The sequence below is a fragment of the Hippoglossus hippoglossus genome, chromosome 6 (assembly GCF_009819705.1).
Source record: "Hippoglossus hippoglossus isolate fHipHip1 chromosome 6, fHipHip1.pri, whole genome shotgun sequence".
NCBI classification, from domain to species: Eukaryota; Metazoa; Chordata; class Actinopteri; order Pleuronectiformes; family Pleuronectidae; genus Hippoglossus; species Hippoglossus hippoglossus.
Genome location: NC_047156.1, coordinates 15,354,663 through 15,375,001, shown reverse-complemented (window position 1 = coordinate 15,375,001; position 20,339 = coordinate 15,354,663). Strand labels below are relative to the sequence as shown.

Genomic DNA, 20,339 nt, shown 5'->3' with positions numbered 1-20,339 from the left:
GACTGCTCCTGGTTAGCTTTGTGTTCTCGAGAGCCCCTCTATTGGCTGAAAGGTCAGGTTGCATACAAATCACACAACCGCCCTGTTTGTCCTGTAGGTCATTTAACAGACCTCTTAGAGACGCGGGGCTGAGAGGCTCCCTAACCAGCATCCGCTATTCCTCGCCTACTACATCTGGCCCATTAGTCATAGACGAGAGTTATAGCTCACTTAAAGAGTTAATAAATCAAAAGCGGATCAGGTTAGTCCGCCGTCTTTGTTTTTCATTCCACTCACAGTAAATAATGCTCGTAATGCCAGTTAGATTGCCTGTGACGTGTGAGCTTGCATATGCAGGTGATGCCCAGTGAATGCAGTAGTGTGAGCTCTCAGGGGAGCACAGAGTCAATTGAGAAAGCGATGGAAAACAATACGCCGCAGCTGTCCACATTTAATCATGCATTTGTAGTAGAAATGTTGTTTTGCTCATTATAACAGTGCCAGAGAGAAAACAAAGGTGATTCCATGTAATGACTTAAATCTCCTCTCTTTCTTTAATTCTTCTGCACGATGAACTCGCAGTCGTTCCATTATTTCTCCCCACCGCTTCACCTGCAGTAGTTAGCCACATGACATCCTTGTCATGATGTTAGGATGATAATGTCAAGTAGGTGTGAGAGCTCTGTGTGTATGTGTGTGTGTGTGTGTCACTCAGCTTAATGAAAACAGCCAAGCGTGCCATTTAGTGTCTGACTGCCAGTCAGATGTAAAACTGTTGTACCGGTTGACGTGACGGACAGTGACATCCCGTGCGACACTGCAGGTATTATGGCCACTCCCCAAATACCGACTGCAGCGACAGCCCCCTCGTGTGAGTGTCAAACGCATATCTGCACAACAGTTACTGTTTACTTGCTTGTGAGTACGAATTAAGACGAGTTATTACAGTACGGAGCGAGGCTGAGATGTCCTCAGGTGCTGCGTAATTGAGCTGATGTGGTGGGAAAATTACAGGGCGCTCCCAGCAGAAGTGAAGGCCGAGAGGACCGGTAGTTGTGGAAAACTATATTTCCCATGAGCCCCTGACTGTATCCTGCTGCGAGCGAGCAGCTGAGCGGCATCATCTCAGTCTGCTGGGTACTACCCAGCTGTAAATTGTTGACAGCTATACATGCAAACACATCGATGGGCAGCCAAGCAACAGACAGCGCTGCAGAAGGCCTGTTCAAGATGACCCTGTGCTTATGTTGAGCAAATTAGGTTTACAGAGAGCTGTCTGCAAAAAACAAAAACTTTATTCTGAGGAACTTGCCGCATATATTTTATCATTAATTATCAAATGTGCATTTTGGAAGAAACCCATTTTTTAGACAGAGGGGGGAGCTACATTAAAACATACAGTATATTATATAGGATGTGTTTCATTACTTTAATTTGTCCTTCCATTGACATTGGCTGATGCTAATGAGGGTTATTTTCCATCCAGCTGGAGTCTAAAAGCAGAGGGGTATTTAAATCTCCTCCTGACACTGAGCCAATACAGAGCCATCCCAGGGGCCTCCAGTCAGTCAGAAGACATGATCACTTCGACCAGAGGCTTTACCGTTAATGCACCGCCACTGACGGGGAAGGTCACCTGGGGAGAAAGGTGGTCGCCGGAGAGAGATGGGATTCTCGCCTCCGTCTGACGAGAGCATAAGTCCCTAACCACATGTAATGCACTCTGCAGTGTAGTTATCCTACTCTCGGTCTGTTCTCCCATGACAGCGTAAATTATAGTTTGGCTGCCTGTTGCACGTATAAAAAACACCATCAAGACCCATTACTTCTTCCCAAAGTAACCCTTCGCCGTCCCTCACTTAGCTGTCATACGCCCGTGCATCCTCTCTTCATCAGCGTCCCTGTCACCAGTTGTGAGAAGGTTGTGGTCACAGGCGAGGCACAGTAATCAGTCATCACGCCAGCTGAGGGTACAACTTCGGCAGTGTGAGGCTTCGACCCCCGGGCGGAATGTGTGCCACTTGCAGGGAGACAAAGACACACATAGGCAGATGTGCGGAGATGCAGAGACGGAGCACACGCGGCCGGCATCGGGTCATGCGAGTTCTGTCTTTTTGTGGCTTTCTTATGGAGTCTAAAGGGAGATGACTGAGTCGCGTTTGTGGCTGAGTCACTACCCTAACTTCTGCCTAGAGGCGAGTGTTTGCAGTGCACTGAGTTTTTAGTGCCTGGTCTGTCCAGACAGGTAGTAAAGTGATTTTTATAGGGAGTCTTTTAATTGAATGAAAGAGACAAAGGTAGAGGCCTCCAGGTGGTTGTGAATCTAAATTAATTAATTTATGACTAATGTCTGTCTGGCTTTTGGACGGATGGTTGTCTGTTTCGTGAATAGGCGTGAAAACGTCTTAATCTAAGCTCATTGTGTCGCTGCACAGTGCTTGATGAGATTTTAAACCAGAACAGAGATGGTCGCACTATGGCAGCTTTACTGAAACTGACTGTCATTTAGCTGCCATTCAATTAAAGTTGCACTTGTCCTGCCAATACTTTAATTACACCTTCAATAATTGTTTTCTCACTTTTGAAGGAGTGAGAATATTTTGGCTTACATTTCCATGTGAAGAGGAGCGGTAAGAATTTGGACATGGATGCAAAGTGTCTCCATGCACACGCACGCAAACACTCACTTCATGAATGCATGCAACTCTGCCCCGTATCCGTAGGCAAACACAATTGACTTTGACTTGGATTACATTTTTATATTGCCGCCCACATAATACATCTGGAGCATCCGAGACCTCTTTGTCTTGGTTGATGTCACCAGCAGTGAGCTGATGATGTGGGCAGATGGGGACTGTAGGCCTGTATGCATATGCACAAGCTTCACAAATTGTTCCTCAATAGCATTACAGTTGAGTCCCTCTTCCCTCACTCCCACTCTGCTTTTTTCGTGCACCGCTCGCTCTCCACTTCCTTGGTTTCTGCTCGTCCCTAAAGCGCATGTGTTCCCACTCATGTCACTGTGCTTAAGCAGTGTCAAGTGGATGAATATGTGTGTATCGGTGCGTGTTTGCGCTTTGGAGCACATTTTAAACCAGAACACAACTATCTCTGCAGATGGTGAATGCGATCGGGTGATGAATTAGAAGTAATAGTGAAGTGTGGAGATGAAGAAGGTTACAGAGAGTGAACTCTTAGGGGGTGTAGGGAGTCAGGGGGATTTTTAGTTACAAACAAGACTCGATGACGACATCTGCTGCAAATAGAGGAAATGGAAGAAATGTGACCTGTGCAGCGGTACAGTAAGTAGGCAGGTCTGTCGATGTGCATGTGGCTGTAAGAGGAGTCATAATCTGTATTTATAGAGTTTGCAGGGTGGTGCCTGTTTTTAGCCTTCTCAAAAATGGAAGAGCAAAAGTGCAAGGAACAAAAAAACTAGCTGCAGCTTTAACCAGGCGTTATTTCCAAGGCCGGGGAGAATATAAATAGCCAGCTAAAACTCCTTGTAGGGGCTTAAAAGAAAGTTTCTGTATCAGCCCCTTGATCTGGAGTTGCACCAAAGTTGTTTGGCATCTTTCTTGGATCGTGTCCAACCCTTCCACAAAATTTCATTGAAATTGGATGAGTAGTTTTTTTCTTATTATCAAAAAATGGATGACAACACAGCCTCCTTGGTGGATTTAATAAAAACAAGAATGTAAGAAACGCAAGTTCAAGAGATGAAAATAATAGTTTTATATTTTACATTCTTTACGTATTCTTCTTGTAACTCTATAACTACACTGTAATACAAGAACAATGCTTTTTCTCCTTTGCATGTTATCATGAATGTAGCCATTAAAGGTTATATCTACCACAGTCACTACCAGTAGAGGTCGCACTAGAGCACTGCATCTCAATCCAAATAAGTTGTTCTTCAGCCAACAGGAGGGACTGGCATGCGTTGTCAACACACATACATGCATTAACATGTGTGTCTGGATGTCTACCAAAACAATGCCCGTTACAACATACTTGGCGGGAGTGTGGCTTTATTCTCGGCTTGGGACACATAACCTGACGCGCCAGATGGTTTGTCACGCAGAACCATCTGGGAAGGCTTCGTTAGAAAACTGCTTGGTAAATGTCAGTCACTTTAAAAAAAACGTTGACAGGTGATTGACTGAACCATCTGTTTATCACCAACAATCCCGGATGGAAAACATCTTTTCCATCAAGAAAATCCTTCAGTTTCGATGAAGAAATACTCTTCAGTTCTGATATGAGCGATGCTGTAGCCGGATCTATACTTCTCACTGACGTCAGAAATAAGAAACGCTATCAGCTGCCTTTAGGTCCTTTCATATGGGATGCCGTTTGGTCTGAACCACTATGGTTCAGATACAAGCGAGTTGAACATGGCTCATAACAACACTTAGTCTTTCAAACCATCTTGACCTTACAGGGTCAGTGATTACGTAGAGTCAACAAAGATAGGCAGCCCCCAGCCACCAGCCACTGGTCAGGAGTGTGAATCTGATAAGCCGGGTTAGCACTGTCTTAGCACTCCGATCTAAAGGCTGTTTTGAATTTGAGAGAAACTTCAGCCAATAGTTAAACTTTCAGGTTTAATAACCCATTTAACCGTAGGTGCATTGTGAAGACACCATTCAAATGTCATTTTAAAATGAAACATTAAAAAGTCAGCTGGAGACAATATTGTCCTCCAGCTTATGGAGCTGATAAAATATTTAAGCAACAGCTGTCAAAATGAACAAACGCTCTTATCTGAAATGAAGAAGTCACTGTTTCTTATCGTATTTTCTTATCACTGCGTACTTCATATGTTCTGTGTGATGATGGGAATCTGGCTGAGCGACCGGAACGTGAACATACTGAAAAGTTGTGGAATAGGGAGAAAGTAGAGAGGAGTTGTAAAACAATCGTGAAGTGAATTGTGTTATTGTGAAGCCTAATCCTGCTTAGTGCAAATAAAGCCGGCTATATGGGCAATTCAATACCCCTTTATTCCTGGAATAATGTTAGTCATGGTTGATTTAGTTTGCGGCTCACAAGCTCATTACTGAGATGGACACTAGTCTACCTTCAGAGTATCAACAGCCTGCATGAGGACTTAAGTCAATAAAGTCAAGGACATCGGTGGCACTGGTGAGTAATAGGTTGTTTGTAACTGGGGGAAAGAGCGAGAAGCTTGATCAGGTTTCTGGAATATATCACAGTCATTTGTCCCAGTGAGACACTCAGGAGGTGAAAGTGGAGAAAAAAATACATGGTGACAGGTGAAATATGGAGAGGGTGTGGAGGTTACTCTGTCATGAGGAACATGAAGCCAGGAGGAACAGGCGTATGAGAAAATACATCACGGGTTATACTTTAGAAATAGGCAGAGCTGGCACAATTACAATTCAGTTACCTTGATGTGTGATTATCTGGTAAACAGCGGTTAATGTGCACCACTAGAACTACAGCAGGCAGATGAGTCATTGTCTTTTAAACTAGTGCTTTCCTGTGATATATGACTCTAATCCATTATTGATGTGGGTTTGATGCCTGGCAGGGGCACTTACAAATCGGAAAACAAGTTGGCCCGTTACAAAGCAGGGGGAGAGTGTCCTTGGTAAATGCATGGAGTCTTTCTTGTGGCTTATATGAAAGTCATCCATTTCAATCTGACCGGTTAATTCAGTCTTTCTGAGGCAGAGCTGGAGGAGAAAATTATGGCAGAGACACTGATAGATTATCTGATGGATGAAGACAATGCATACTGTATAAAGTCCTTATCAAGGACATCAAGAGAAATAGATCCAACCAAAATATTATCATTCGATCCGAGTTAAAAGCAGGTGACAGCCATCCCACTGAGATCACCACATTAAAGAGAATTGTTTCAAAATCAGTTTGTTGATTTACCTTTCTGAAAACAATTTTTGTCCATGTAAACATACAGTTTCAATAGGCAGCTATTTTTCATGGACCAGGCTGTGCAGCATAATCACATTCATTATTTGTTGTGCAGTATTATTGAAGGTATTATACGTCCGTACTTACAACATAAAAGCTGTTTTTCATTGAACATTGTTCTGTGAGCAGGCTGCTGCTTGTCTCTCACACACACACACACACACATTATTTACCATTAGCATAAAAGACTGAATGTTTCTAAAGTGATGGAATTTATGGAGGTATTATATTTGTTGACACTTAAAAGTGTCTCTGTCAAAAAAATGTCAAAGATATATTAGGGAAATGTGGTATTTTACATAAGAACATTAGTGTGACGGACAAAACAGCATCTGTTTAAGCTGTTTTAGGTTGTATACTATACTGTATCTTATGGCACTTAAACTATATCAAAACATCATGACAGTGTCAGTTCACCTACACCCGAGTTACAATCTGTGGGTTTCAGAGCATATTCATCCATTCTGTGTCAGAGGTGCTAATAGGGCGATGGTGCCATTATAGGTGACGGCGGCCATGTGTCACCTGATGTCTTGCTGGTCCGACGCCAGCCCGGCTTGTCACTGGGCTGAGATGGATATTATCCCTCATCTGAGAACAGACAGAACGTGGGCGGCAGTCCTCTTACTCTCGCTGTGAAACAGCCTCTGTGACAGCACAGCAGTGGTGCAGCTGAGCCACGGGGAGCATATAGGGACACAGAGACAGCAAAGATCCCGCTACACTACAGGGAATGAAAGAGACACTCTCTCTCACAACAGGTGCTCTCCACCTGCCAAAAATTTCACTTGTGTCCCTACATACGTCTGTGATTTGCTGCACATGATGCGCTGCTGGCTGCTGTGGTGCCAGAGTTTTGCCGGTTTTCTCCATTTACTGCAAATTTTATAAACGCAACCTCACTGCCATAAATTCTCAAAAATATACCACGGCTCTTTAAAATGATGAATGAATGTACTCTATATCTTCCAGGGATCAATTTGCTTTTTATGCTCCCTGCCAGCTTTTATTAGATAGGTAATCCATCGCAGGGAACATTAGCTTGTCTATATTGTTTCAAACTATTATTGTTGCATCTATGATGATGTTACAGCGAGTGGTGGCAACAAGCAACAACATCAATAATTGAGAGTACGCTGCCAAACATAATCAGAAAATCAAACTTGGGAACAAAACCAACGAGCAAACAAGAAGGTGTTATAAAAAAAGATCAAATGTTTGTAGTTTCTTGAATAAATAAAATACACACGTTTTGCTGTTCTAAAGTATAGTAAAGGATTTTTAACATCCTTCAGCACTCACCTGGACAAAAACTGTTATTTATCTACTAATTCCAGAAGTTTGTCTGTATGTGTATCTCTAAAAACGTTCATCTCATGGACATCACACTTGGCTTGTGTATTGTCAAGAGTCCAAAGAAGTGCAGTGTTGAATTTGGTGTGATTTGGATTTGTGATATTTTTTACATCAATAAACTGAATAATTTGTAGCAGTGGCGTTTACTACAACTGCAACAACAACTTGTTTTCCAGTCTGGGGTTCTGCGTACTGAGTCCTGCAGCTGGTCTTCACTTGCTCTGGCTCAATTAGAGTAGGTCACTATCAAAGTTTCAGAAAGAAATCTGCAACCGGCTTTACCACAGGCCAAGAAAACAGCCAATTCCAAACAGGCAGGTTAACAACGGGCTCTGTGCTATAGATCTAAAAAAAGACCAGTGCACGTCCACCTAGTGGTTCATTCGTTTAGATGGCTGCAGGAACTCTTCACAATGATGTGTACACGAGTAAGAGACCTGTCAATCATCTGTCCTCCATCCTACTGGAAATGACACTCTGTCCTGAGCAAATACCTGTTGAGCCTGGCTGGCTCTGCAACAGCAGTAACAACAGGTCATCCTTTGAACAATGGTAGCAACTACCTCTGAGCTCACTGTGGGACATGTCACCTCATGACTTCATGTGACAATGACTTTATTTACCTGGAACCATAGTTACGTATTCATTTTACCCAGGTCTCCTCTCTTGAATCAATTTTACGCTGTTTCGACACAAATCACTTTGTGCGACTGAGTGAAGGAGAAATGTGTAGTTTGAACGCCTTCAAATGGATGCTGCTGTTTACCAGCACTCAGTCGTTTCGTCCTGAGAAATAAATGTAAAACAAAAGCAATAAGCTAGAGCGCAGGACGGAGCTCGAGAGAAGATGGAAGCAATTTCAAACACTTGGTATCACAATACAACTGGAAGTAAGTAACATCTTCCTGCGGCACAGAGCCGGAGCCTCAGAGGGAGAAGGCTGTCTGAGTCACATCTGAGGATTACCCTAGCTATAAAGAGGGCAGAGCCCAGACTCCAGTACAAGGAGGGGGCACTTTGAAGTGACGATTAGGCTGTGAGCTTTGCACCCAGATCTTCTAAGGCGCTGCCCTCTCTACCTCAGTCTGAGCATAAAGATGCGGTGTGGCAGCTTTGCTGACTGGACACTGCTCCAGTTCCGCCTGTCCAATTAGCAATTTCTTCCACCCCTGAGGACTGGTCCCTTTCTGCTTGGCTTAGCTCACTGTATGTGGGCCAGATCACCTACATGCACTGTACCACTCCGTGTAACCACACTATGCACTAAGACTGCTTCCTAATTAAGACTCGAGATGAAACGTTATGAAAATGTTGTATCAAAATTATAGTGACCAAGATTATCACAGTATTATTGTGTTATTGCTAAAATGTGCTGAAAATGTTCAAAAAGTACTGATACACAAACTGAAGTTTTACTTTAAATAATATATTTATTATCAATCAATTGAAACCTTAAATAAATAAATCGAATGTTCATATAAAAACAACTCAACCATTATGAATAAAGTGTATGTAAGAACAATACAACCATATGTAAACAAATCCAATGTCCGGTGTTGATGACAAAGAGAGAGAGTCAGGACAAAATATCAGTGTTTGTTAAATTTAATTTGGTGACAGTGGATGCTAGCAGTTGTTAGATATGGTCAGAGCGCTAGCAGCTCAAGTAGTACAGTACCAATCAAATCACCACGGTAAACATACTAAACAGTACAACTAACCATCAGAAGTTTTACCACCGTATTTCGTAAAACCAGTAACCATTTCATCCCTAATTAAGACTACACTTTGATATTTTCTGCAGATTCTGTCTTAGCCTTACAGTCCCCTCCAGGGAAAATCAAGCCTAATAGGTTTTCTTTTGCTTTTTGTGTGATCAAAGACATATTTAGAGCAAAAACAAATAAGCCCCATGGCTGAGTAGTTCCAGTTTAACCCTTCAGTAAACAAACGCCTGTCTGAAGAAAAAGAAATTGGGATTGTGATGTCACAAACCTAAGAAACCAATCCTGTCCACTTGTGGGTGGGACTCAGTAGCTCCTCAGCTGCAGGTGAGCTGTGAGGGGGGGGAGACGGAGGGCAGAGGCGAGGAAATATTACTCTATTTATAGTCACATTCACGAAATGAGTAAAGGGAGGTTTAGAGGTACATTTAAGCCATTTAAAGGCCATGAAAAACCTTTTGAATGTGTCCTCCTGAGTAACAAAGAGGAGTTTCAGGGGGTGTTATAAGCTCTAGCGTGACTCGGTCTTTGTTGTCCTCTTCAGTCAAAGGTTTGTTGCAAACTCACTTATTCCATCACTGTCACAACTCACCCTGTGGAGCCACTTACTTTCTCTTTCAGGTGCAAATAAAAGAAACAGCCACAGAAATCTAAAACCAACGAGGGATTGTAAAGTTCAAGAGTGCTCTGACTTCTTTAGGCTCCTGATCAAAGGGTTTCATTGCTTGTTCATTTTATTTGTCAATTTTACTGAGCGATTCATTAACCTCCACATGCGAGTGTTTTCGTTCCTTACCTAGTTAAACTATAGTAAGGAATACCAAATGTTACGTTAGCTGGTCTCATTAAATTGTCTCCTAACTCCCCTAACAGCATACTAACGCTGTCTTATCTTTCACCTTACTAATGCGTCACCTGCTGGAGTATGTTAAAGCCGTGGGTCTTGTTTTTTTCCAGGGGAGAGATAAATTGAATTTCCTGACTGCTGTGATAGCAGTATGTAGTGCAGACCTCGCAGACGCTAATGATGCCTCTTTTCTCTCCGCAGCTTTAGTGCTGGAGATTTGCATATCTCGCTAATACCTCAACACAGTGTATTTCCTCCCTCTCATTCCTCCGCTCTGCCTGCTCACAGTGCCTCTGTGTAACTTCTAAGAAGGAAGTTATTTTCCATGAAGCAGGAAGCAGGAATCCAGCTGTCCGCAGTAATGTGGCCTCTTTGGATGATGCATTTGATTTGGAGGCTTTTTCCTCCTTCAGCTCTCGTGATTGACACGGATCATAAACCATCCCCCTACCCCATCCTCTGACCTTCAGAGGGAGCACAGGACTTTAGGCCCCACCAAGAGCGGCCGGGCATTCACAGATCCACCTGACTCTCCTTCCAACATCAAAACATCCATCACTGAGGCACTTAGTGCTGAGGCTACCATACATGCCCTTAGCTGGAGACCAGCTCTCCTTATTTAAGATCCATAGCTGATGTCATAGTATCTAATGGACTCAACTGTATTGACCTCTCTATGAATATACAGTAGCGAAGTATAAAGCCTGTGTCTATTTCAGAACTACTATGAATAGAGGTATTCATCATTCAAGAGCTGGATGTGTTTCACTGACCCTCTCGTGTTCATGAGGGCACGGACCTCTGTCTTTACCATTAGCAGCCACTTTGACTGTCGATGAATAATGGGGGGGGAGGCAACTTGTAAGAAGTTGTAACAGCTATACTTTACTTTCCCAATCAGAACAGGAAATCCGTCAAGTAGGGTTGAGTCTTTTCCAGTCTGGGGAAGCTGCTGTTGTCTGGAGATAACCTCACGTGTGGGATGTTAAGGATTCTTATCTGTTAGGTGATTGAAGCCCGAGCAGATTGACTGATTGGACGAGTGGGTGTTTCAACGTGACCTCGCTACCGTGGCTCCATCCCCAGATCGCTGCTCCCCAGACTCTGGCTCCAAATGCACAAGATGGTAGCATTCCTATTTGGGATATTTAAGCTTCATTCCTGGATAGTGGGAGGAAGTGGAGATGCGTCGTCCATCTTTATGTAGAGAACATGGTGAAGATTGTTAAAATGCCCATTGAAGGGCCTGTGCGGAGTTGTTGGCCACTAGTAGTGTTACAGAGTTTTATGTGGGTTTTTATGTGGTGCACATTCCCACCAACGGTTTCACGTTATTCCACTGGTCTACAGTGAAACTTAAAATGTTAAGAGATATTTCCTTCTTTTTTTTTATATCCATAGGGCATCTTTCAAAAATTGACAAGAATATTTATATATTTACATATCTAACGTCTGTCGCACATAAATAAAACAGGGTGGTGTGCACTGGCTGCTGACAAGTAAAAAAGCAGTTGGCAACACCATATACAGTCACATTTCAAATTGGGGAGAAAAAAAGTGAATAATAAACTTGCATCATGACATTGAACCTTTTTATTTGTTCCCTGATTAAATGTTTGTTTTTTTCTGACTGAAATCTGGGCAGTGAATGTAAAAACTGGGAGTTTTAGAAAAAGACAATTTATCTTCGTTTGAGGACTCACTTCATGTAGCGAAGTTTATTCATCTCCAGCTCGTCCTGTGGAGTGTATAGTCTGTGTTCCCCACTTCTCCATCCACAGCAGTATTCCTTCTGTTCAGATTTCAGTGTCAGCACACAAACTAAATTGTTCTTTATTTTTGCGCCGTCAGTCAGTTTGTGTTCTTGATGGATTGTCTGTCACTACAAGTCCAATCATCATCTAGCTGTCATTAAGGTTAATGTCCATGGTCATAGTCGTTCTGTATGCAAGGCCTCAAATTTCACATAGACTTTAAACAGCAGTTGAGGTGGAAGGTAGACTGTGGAATACGCTGCTGATTCTATTGTGATTACCCACATGAAAGACTTAAATCTGTCGTTCTTCCTCCTTGTCTGTTCCCAGAGGACGTGGTGAGGTAGACAGACCCACTGACTGATGGGAAATCATGGGTGTTTGTCAGTGTTTGTCACTCAGCTGTGTGAAAACGCTCCCTGTCACCCATTTATCACTGTATATTGAAGAATCCGATTTGTTGGAATGAAAATCACAAACTTGTATTTCTTCCCCACTGCGCAGACATCAAAGCTCAATGAGGCTTTATATTCCTGTGCGTTGAGTTAAGGCCGTTCAGCCGTTCAGCCATTTAGATTTGGAGAGTTAAAACAGCACGATCGTAACCAGCATGTAAACACACTCAGGCAAACAGGTGCACGTGTGAATCATCTCTCTCTCACACACACACACACACACACACACACACACACACACACACACACACACACACACACACACACACACACACACACACACACACACACACACACACACACACACACACACTGAGACACAGCAGCAATAGATGATGTTTTTTTATGCCTCTCTTCCAAAACCACCTCTCTCACTGGGCTTCTACTGATACCCATTAATCATGAGCTCCCTGGTATTGTCAGCCCAGCCTCCCCTCTTCTCTCCTCTCCCACCCCCTCTCCCACCCCCTCCCCCCAGCCCTCCCTCACTCTCAGCCTGTCAGTTAACAAGCTGTGACACCATGACAGTGATGTGTGTGCAGCTGAGTGATGCCTGGCTCCAGCCCTTATTGGAAAGGTATTGAAATGCTCCGGCACGAAGAGGGTAGTGATGAGATTGTATTTCTCAGCTCCTTATGACAGAATGTAAAAATGGAAGCCCTGCCTGGATATTAAATTAAACGTGGAGGGAGACAGTGCAGTTCTGGGTTGTCCCCTTTTTGACAAGACTTAGACTAACTGTGGCACACAATAAGATCTGTCCTGTAGCTAAAAATACCATGTTTATATTTTAAAACACAATGGAGAAAATGTATCCCTGTGTGCTCGACAACATCACTCATTTTTTCCCTTCTCTTTCTGCCTCCCTGTTTCGTGTGTGTGTGTTTGTGTGTGTGTGTCTGTGTGTGTCTGTCCAGGATCAGTGTCCCTCAGTGTGTTCCTGGTCTCCCTCGCAGTGACAGTGTGTGCTGTTTGGCTGGTGGCTCTTTGTGGCGTCTGTGGTTGGTGTCAACGCAAGCTGGTGAGTTTACACACACACACACACACACACGCACGCATGCACGCACGCACGCACGCACGCACGCACGCACGCACGCACGCACACACACACACACACACACACACACACACACACACACACACACACGCACCAACATTAACACATAAACACCCGAGCTTCACTAACAGAATATCTCAGAGTGACATTTGTTGCTACCCTAACTTTAATAATCAGAGCTCTAATAATCATTGTCTGCTGTGAGTTCACGAGTAAATGACACTTTAGAGCACCGGAGCACAATGTGTGCAGATATTATGTGCAGTCATATTGAACTGAGCATGTTCTTTCAAAAGACAGTTGCTAATGAAGATATATAACCAAATGTAGAAGAATAATTCAGATCTTTTATTTAATTAGGATTTCTAATACAAAATGTAAAAATACACCATTACAAGTAAAAGTCCCTCATTCAAAATGATAATGTATAAAAGTATGAAAGTCCTGTGTAAGTTTTAAAATGTTCAAGTATTGAAATGAACACAAATCTGATGAGTCGAGAGATTATTAATGTGCTGAGAAAAAAGAAAAACAAAGTTCTGCTGTACAATGAAATTAAATATTTTGCTTGGAAATATTTATTCTATATAAATACTGCTTTGTGGGAATTCTAACAAATCATATCAATCTGAAACGTGACAATGAGCCATAATTAGTCAGTTGCCACAAGCCAGAAGTCTTTATTTCCATGGTACTTATCTAAACAAGGTTACAAAGTGATTTACAAAGTACATGAGAATAAAAGAACACTGAGCAAAACAAGAAAAAAACATGAATAAGAAATATAATATGAAAGAAAACAACAACAAATAAAACCAGTCTTTCCAATAAAAATGTTTTTAGCAATGATTAGCAAATCTAATCTCCTCAGGCATGGAGTTACAGGTCCTCTGGGTCCTGATGGCAGACGCATGGTCACCCTTAGTTACTTTGATTCAGGAACTACTAGCAAGTGTTTGTTGGAAGATCTTAGATTACAGTTTAGAGCATAGGGAATTAAAGCACTAATACATTGAAGTAAATGTAGTTGTTTGTTTTCCATCACTGCATATAACTGTAGCAGGACGTATACAGTTACATCCGTGTCACATAACAACAGTATGGATCTCTCAGACATTAGCAGCCACAACATGAGGACGTTGTGCTGACACAGCATCAGGACCAGTCCACTCAATGAGCAGAAACAAAGCACAGCCGACTGACCTCTGACAGAGGGCATATCATTGTGATTATGTTGTATGAAATGTGATTGATTAAAGGGAGGGAACTCCTCATTAGTCAGACAGAGCTTTATGGCTGAGTGCCACTTCACTCCACTCTTCTTTTTTTTTTTGGTTCAAATTTGCATGTCTTTAAAGTTAATTGATTTCTGATTCATCCTGTACTTGTTCAACCCAGAAACACCGGCTGCTTATCTCAACCTCAAAGCTGACTCAAAGTCTTACTTCACTGAAAGAAGAAAAGTCTGGGACCAACTTAAAAAAAATTTTTTGCACGCAAATGAATTAAGCTATTAAAGGAAGTAAGTTATATGAACAAACTTGCTTTGACTCAAATCTACTCAATAATCTGACTTTTCTAATCACAGTTAGCATGAATTCACCAACTTTAAGTTTCAAATTTTTCTAACCCAGTTATTTGCTTTACCCCAACTTAAACCACTGCTGCTTAACAACCTCATAGTGTGATTTTAGGAAAAGTCATGTTGTTTAATATTATTAAAATCATTCCAAAGTTGACCTTACTTCAGCTACTACTCAAATACAATTTGAGTGTGTGTTGTTTTAGCTCACAATCACGTTGCTGTGGAACTTATTGGTCCATAGGTGGCAGGATTTGGCACTACAACTCTCTCTGTACACCCCACACCTCACTACATACATTGCTGTTTAATAACCAGAAACATTGCTGTACCTACATTACTCATTGATGCCTTTATGATATATATGAACCAGGGGGGAAATGTTTTATGCTGAAATGAAAGCGCTACAACACAGCCTTTCTATTGTGTGCTTCACTGGAACATTGTGTTATATTTGATATTCCACTTTAAAAGTAAATGGAGCAGTGAATGACTCCTAGTTTCCTGCTGTGGATGGAGGCAGCTCTGCTGCCAGCACCTTGGAAAGTCCCTGCGGTCCTCTCCGGAGCGCTGCTGCAAATGGATCTTATTTCCATCCTGTGACAGTGCCGTGCAGCAGCCACAGAGCAGCAGTGGGCTGGGATAGGGTGACGATCTATTGGCTTTATGACCTTGTGAGAACCACTATCAGCCACATCCTCGTACACATGACTATGTGCTTCTTTCACAGTTGAAACGCTGTTGGTAGCGTAGTTTTCATTCACACGCAGTGAATCTTACCCTGAGCCCTTACGCACTTAGGAGTATGTGCATAGCTGCTTTCAGACACTTCCAATGAATCCAATGAAATTTTACAGAGGGATGTTTGTGACAGTTTCCTCACAGCTCCTTAGTAGAAGGTCCAGAAAATGTCAGAGTGAGTCCATATGAGAATACAGCAGGAAGGGTCAGGAAAATTCACAGTGAGTGAGTGGGCGTGTCGATGATGCTTCTAACACGTGACTGATGCGAAAATGGAAGGACACACATTTGTCAGAATGAAAAACAGCTGTCCTACATGTAAGATGCTTATGAAGCTTGGAAAGACAATGAGATTCGAGATTTGGTGATAAGGGCCAACGCCGGGGTCGATGTGCCGTGAACAAAAAGGTGAATTCTGTGATGTCCTGCCTCCTGCGTGCTCTACCCGAGCGCCACCCCCTCACTTGAATGTTCCCGACATTTCACGTTTTTTTAACGCTTCTGACCTGAACAAGCTCAGCAAATGTTCAGATCCAATTTTCATATCTGAGAACGGCTGTGTGTGTGTTTGCGTGTTGTGATGAAGGGCACCATAGAGTGCATCCAATATGTTATTGTGTTAAGATGTTAATTAAGGCGTCTGTGTTCTCGGACCACTTACTTTGGGAAAAATGTCATGACAGAGCCCACTGGTGTGAAACCACATTAAACACAGCTGCTTAATGTATAAAATAATAAAGTGTGACTGTGATTAATGGCAGCCATTTCTGTGATGACAAATGTGCAGTGGATGATGCACTGTGATATGACGGAGAACAAATTCTACTAATCTTGCTATAAATTGTCTCCAGACATTAACGTCCACGTACTTGAGGTGTGTTGATTTCTATATGTGACTAACGGCCATGACGGGTCGGCAGCTATACGTTCTGAGACGCTCCTTTCAGTCCCTTCATCTTTTCATCTCTCATATCTTCCATGGTCGTACTGAATTCCCTGAAGACCTGATTAGAATATGTGTACATCGCAATTTGCATAAACCTGGTTACTTTTAACAGAGCCCCCCCGTTGATGCACACTGTATCTAGCGTACTGTGAATTAATTCAGGCTGATTTTCTATGCACAAAAAAAGAGAGATCTCAAATAGTCATTCCACATAAAGCCACCACAGGCCAGTCCACGTCTGAAACTTACATTTTCTGATATTTCCGAATGTACTCTTTGACAGTGTCAGCTTTCATAAGAACAAATGTTACCCTGAAGCTTCACGTGTCAGTTGCGAGTGGGCCCATGCCAGTTTTGGTTATGATTCATAGGTTAATAGACAAGACATTTTGGGTGAGTGTTGCTTTCGGTGTTTTAGCTTTGGCAACCAGTGCGATGGGTTTTTATTTTAAAAGTCCTCATGTGCAGTCATCCCAGAGACGTCCCCCTGCTCGCCTCTCTGTTATCCCAGCCCCCTGGAAGTGCGGCACATTGCACACTATTGTCTCCTTCACTTGGCCCGCTAAGTCTGTTTTTAGAATATGTGTTAAACCTTTGACATTTTAACGAGCTACTTTTACTCAGGTCTTTGCAGCAGCATTTATTCTTGTGTACTGTCTGATTTATTGGTTGCACTTAAAGACAAAGGTGGCAGCAACAACAAAAAATACAATGAGTCACACGGTTATGAATCTCCCGTGTCTTGGGGCTGATGATTGTCAGCGGGGGGCTGGTGTTGAAGGTGTTGGGTGGGCTATTCAGGTATCAGAGGTGGTGCAGCTAACATCTGTTTGAGCAGCAGTGACTGTTTGGCATTCAAAACCCCCGTGCCTGCGCTCCTGTGAGCCCTGTGTGCCGTTTGATCCGTGACATAGTTGTGTTGGAGTTGAGATTGAATCTGACCAGATTCACAGCCCCGATGCAATTCCCCCTCCCCTGCTGCGCCTGTATCAACAACCTTCGGTCTTTTGGTGGCATTAAACGGGAGTTAGGAGTTCACGGTTGTTAGGAGGATGATAGTAATTATTCCAATCAGAGGAGAGAATATGTGCAAATCAATAATTATAGAATTTCAAAGCAGAATTGTCTGGAATATTATAATAGCAGGGCATTAATGTGGATTTAAAGTCTTGACCTGTCCCAGTTATGCGTCAGTGTTGGCAGAGTTCCTGGTGATATGTAAATGTTATGCCTCCGCGCTTGCATGCTTATCAATGTCACCGAATACTACAGAAGAAGCCAGGTATAAAAAAATATTTTGACAGATGCTGAAAAGCGAATGATCACTTGATGATTTAGCGGCGGACGACCATTTTAATAGTGCACTCCCCTCTAATTATGGTGTGATGTGGGTAATATTGAGCGAGCATGTAGACTCTTGCTGCCTGCTAATTCACAGCAAACAAACACAGCTGGGTGTTGGAAGGCAGTGCACTGCCAGCTGAGATAGAGAGAGTGGTAGTTTCACTCCGTCTCCTCCCATGTCTGGATTCTACAAGAAAACCCTCAGCATCACCCTCGGCAGTCCAGACTTTACCTACTCGTCTGCTGTGGTCTAGCCATTACAAAATCTGCCTATGTAACTATTTATTTGACCAATACCTAAGCTTTATTTATCCTTCCATCCATTATCTATCTTGCTTACCCTTTAGGAGTCGTGGGGGGCTGGATCGAATCCCAGCGGACATTGGGGCGAGAGGTGGGGTGCACCCTGGATAGGTCACCTACGCATCACAGCGCCAACATACAGAGACAAACAACCATTGTGCAATCACACCTACGGTCAATTTAGTCACCAATTAATCTAACCCCAATCAGCATGTGTTTGGACTGCGGGAGGAAGCCAGAGAAAACCCACACAAACACCAACAACCTTCCTGCTGTGAGACAACAATGCTAACCAAGGTTCAGCCCCAGATAATTACCTCCACCAAGGAGGTTATGTTTTCATCACATCAACATTTGTTCAGACGGAACACTTTGTCATGATTTACCCATTTATTGCAGAAATGGTATTACGGTTATGCTTGGCGCAGATGGCTCCATTCTTTGGATGTTACCTGGATTAGCCAAGCAGTTTGCTAAGATCAAACAGGGAACACGTGCAAAATCCCAGCAGTAGGTAAGATACATTTTTCAAGATGAATACCATTTACCACAACCATGTTTGGACTCAGTACTAAGAGGTGGAGGCTGGGGCACATGACTCCGTGACCTGCATGAACTAACTCGATGTTTCATTTTGTGGGAGATGGGCGGAAGGAAGAACCCATTAAATTTTGCAGCAGCTCCAGGATTAAATTTGTAGCATTTACTACAGAATTAAATGAATCTATAGCGGTAGCAGGGATGCAAGTGAGCAACAGATTCTGATTGACAGACTAAAAATGAACTTGAACTTGTGAAGTGAGAGAGAAAACTTCGTTGCATGCCATTTGTGGCTACGTGAACAACTGCAGCTAAATGCGTGAGCGAGAATGCGGCAAATAGTGCTGGGGGGCAAATGGGACAAAACACTGCGCCACAGTCTAGATAATTACTGGTAAATGCAGCTTTGGCATGGCGAGATCCGGAATTAGCCTTGGCAGGAGGTATGGGCTCTCAGACTGCCCTTCTAGTTTTTATGCTAATAATGTCAAAATTTGAAATTGTAAATAAAAAGCGGTTGTTTTTTTTGGGCAATGGGTATTCATCGTCATCATTTCCCTCACTACAATACCCCTGACATATACATTAATTATGTAATTTATAACATGGTTTGGCTGCTAAAAAAGAGTAAGTGGATTGTGTTTTTTTGTCCAAATTGAAGCTTGCTGCAATTTCGGCTTGTCTCATAATTTGTTCATCATATCATTTGGAGCGATTTTGAACCCCAGACAGCGCTGAATACTGCAATCACACCAAACCCTTTGTCGTGTAATAAAAAGACGGATTGTCTAAATTAGACTTAAGTAGTTTCAAGGGTATTTGAGTAGAGGATGGGGGGTTGGGGGGTGGCGGCGGGTGGTACTGAGCTGATTTTCCATGTCCATAGAGCTGGTGAGCTCTGTTCATCACTGTGCATTTTTCGCAGCCTCCACACCTCCCATCAAAGATAGAAGCAAAGTGTTTGTAATTCACTCTTGTAAATGAGCTGGAGGAAAGGTGGGGAGGAGATGGTTTTGAAGCCCAGCGTGTGTGTGTGTGTGTGTGTGTGTGTGTGTGTGTGTGTGTGTGTGTGTGTGTGTGTGTGTGTGTGTGTGTGTGTGTGTGGAATCGACAATCCTGGGGTTTGATGTCTATTGCAGAGTGTACAAGTCTCCCTCCTTGTTTTCACATACAATCCACGCGGGACTTCCTGTCACTCATTGTTTCTCTCAGTTCACTTTTCACACCTGTCCCTCCCTCCCTCCCTCCCTCCCCCCCTCTCATCTCTTTATCTCACATACCGTCCTGCTCTGTCCTTCACTTCTCTCCTGCCGGCTGTTTTCCTTTTTTTCTTTTTCAAATTTGATTTCTATTTTTACCGGACTCTCAGTCACCCTCATGTGTCTCACCGTCTTCCTGAAATTTTTACGATAGCATTGAATGATACATGAGTTTCCTTTGATAGCTCGTCCTCGTCTGACAGAAATTCGGTCAGTTTTGCCTCCGCAGAAATTGTCATGCAAGAATACAGAATATATCACAGTGCTTATTGTATAGATATTGTCCTGTTTAGGTAAGAGTGTACCTCTTGTGTTATTGCATTTTGTGTGAAATGATGTGACGTCAGTTCATGTGTTCTGCCAGCAAACAGCCATCAAAAGCCTGACTATAAAAGATTATGACTGTTCTCGATAATGCGTCGGCTGAGAACATACTGATATCTTGTGATGCGTTCAATTTATACAGTAACTCTGTGATAGTCTATAAAAGA

The 20,339-nt window shown here is 42.8% G+C and overlaps 1 protein-coding gene across 3 annotated transcripts in view; it reads left to right on the top strand.

Moving 5' to 3' along the window:
- syt7a (synaptotagmin VIIa) overlaps positions 1 to 20,339 on the top strand; it is a 75,436-nt gene that overhangs the window by 21,304 nt on the left and 33,793 nt on the right. For all 3 annotated transcript variants that reach the window (XM_034589338.1, XM_034589340.1, XM_034589339.1), the window contains exon 2: positions 12,994 to 13,097. In XM_034589338.1, coding sequence (XP_034445229.1) covers positions 12,994 to 13,097 — 104 coding nt within the window. The remainder of the gene's footprint in view (positions 1 to 12,993; positions 13,098 to 20,339) is intronic.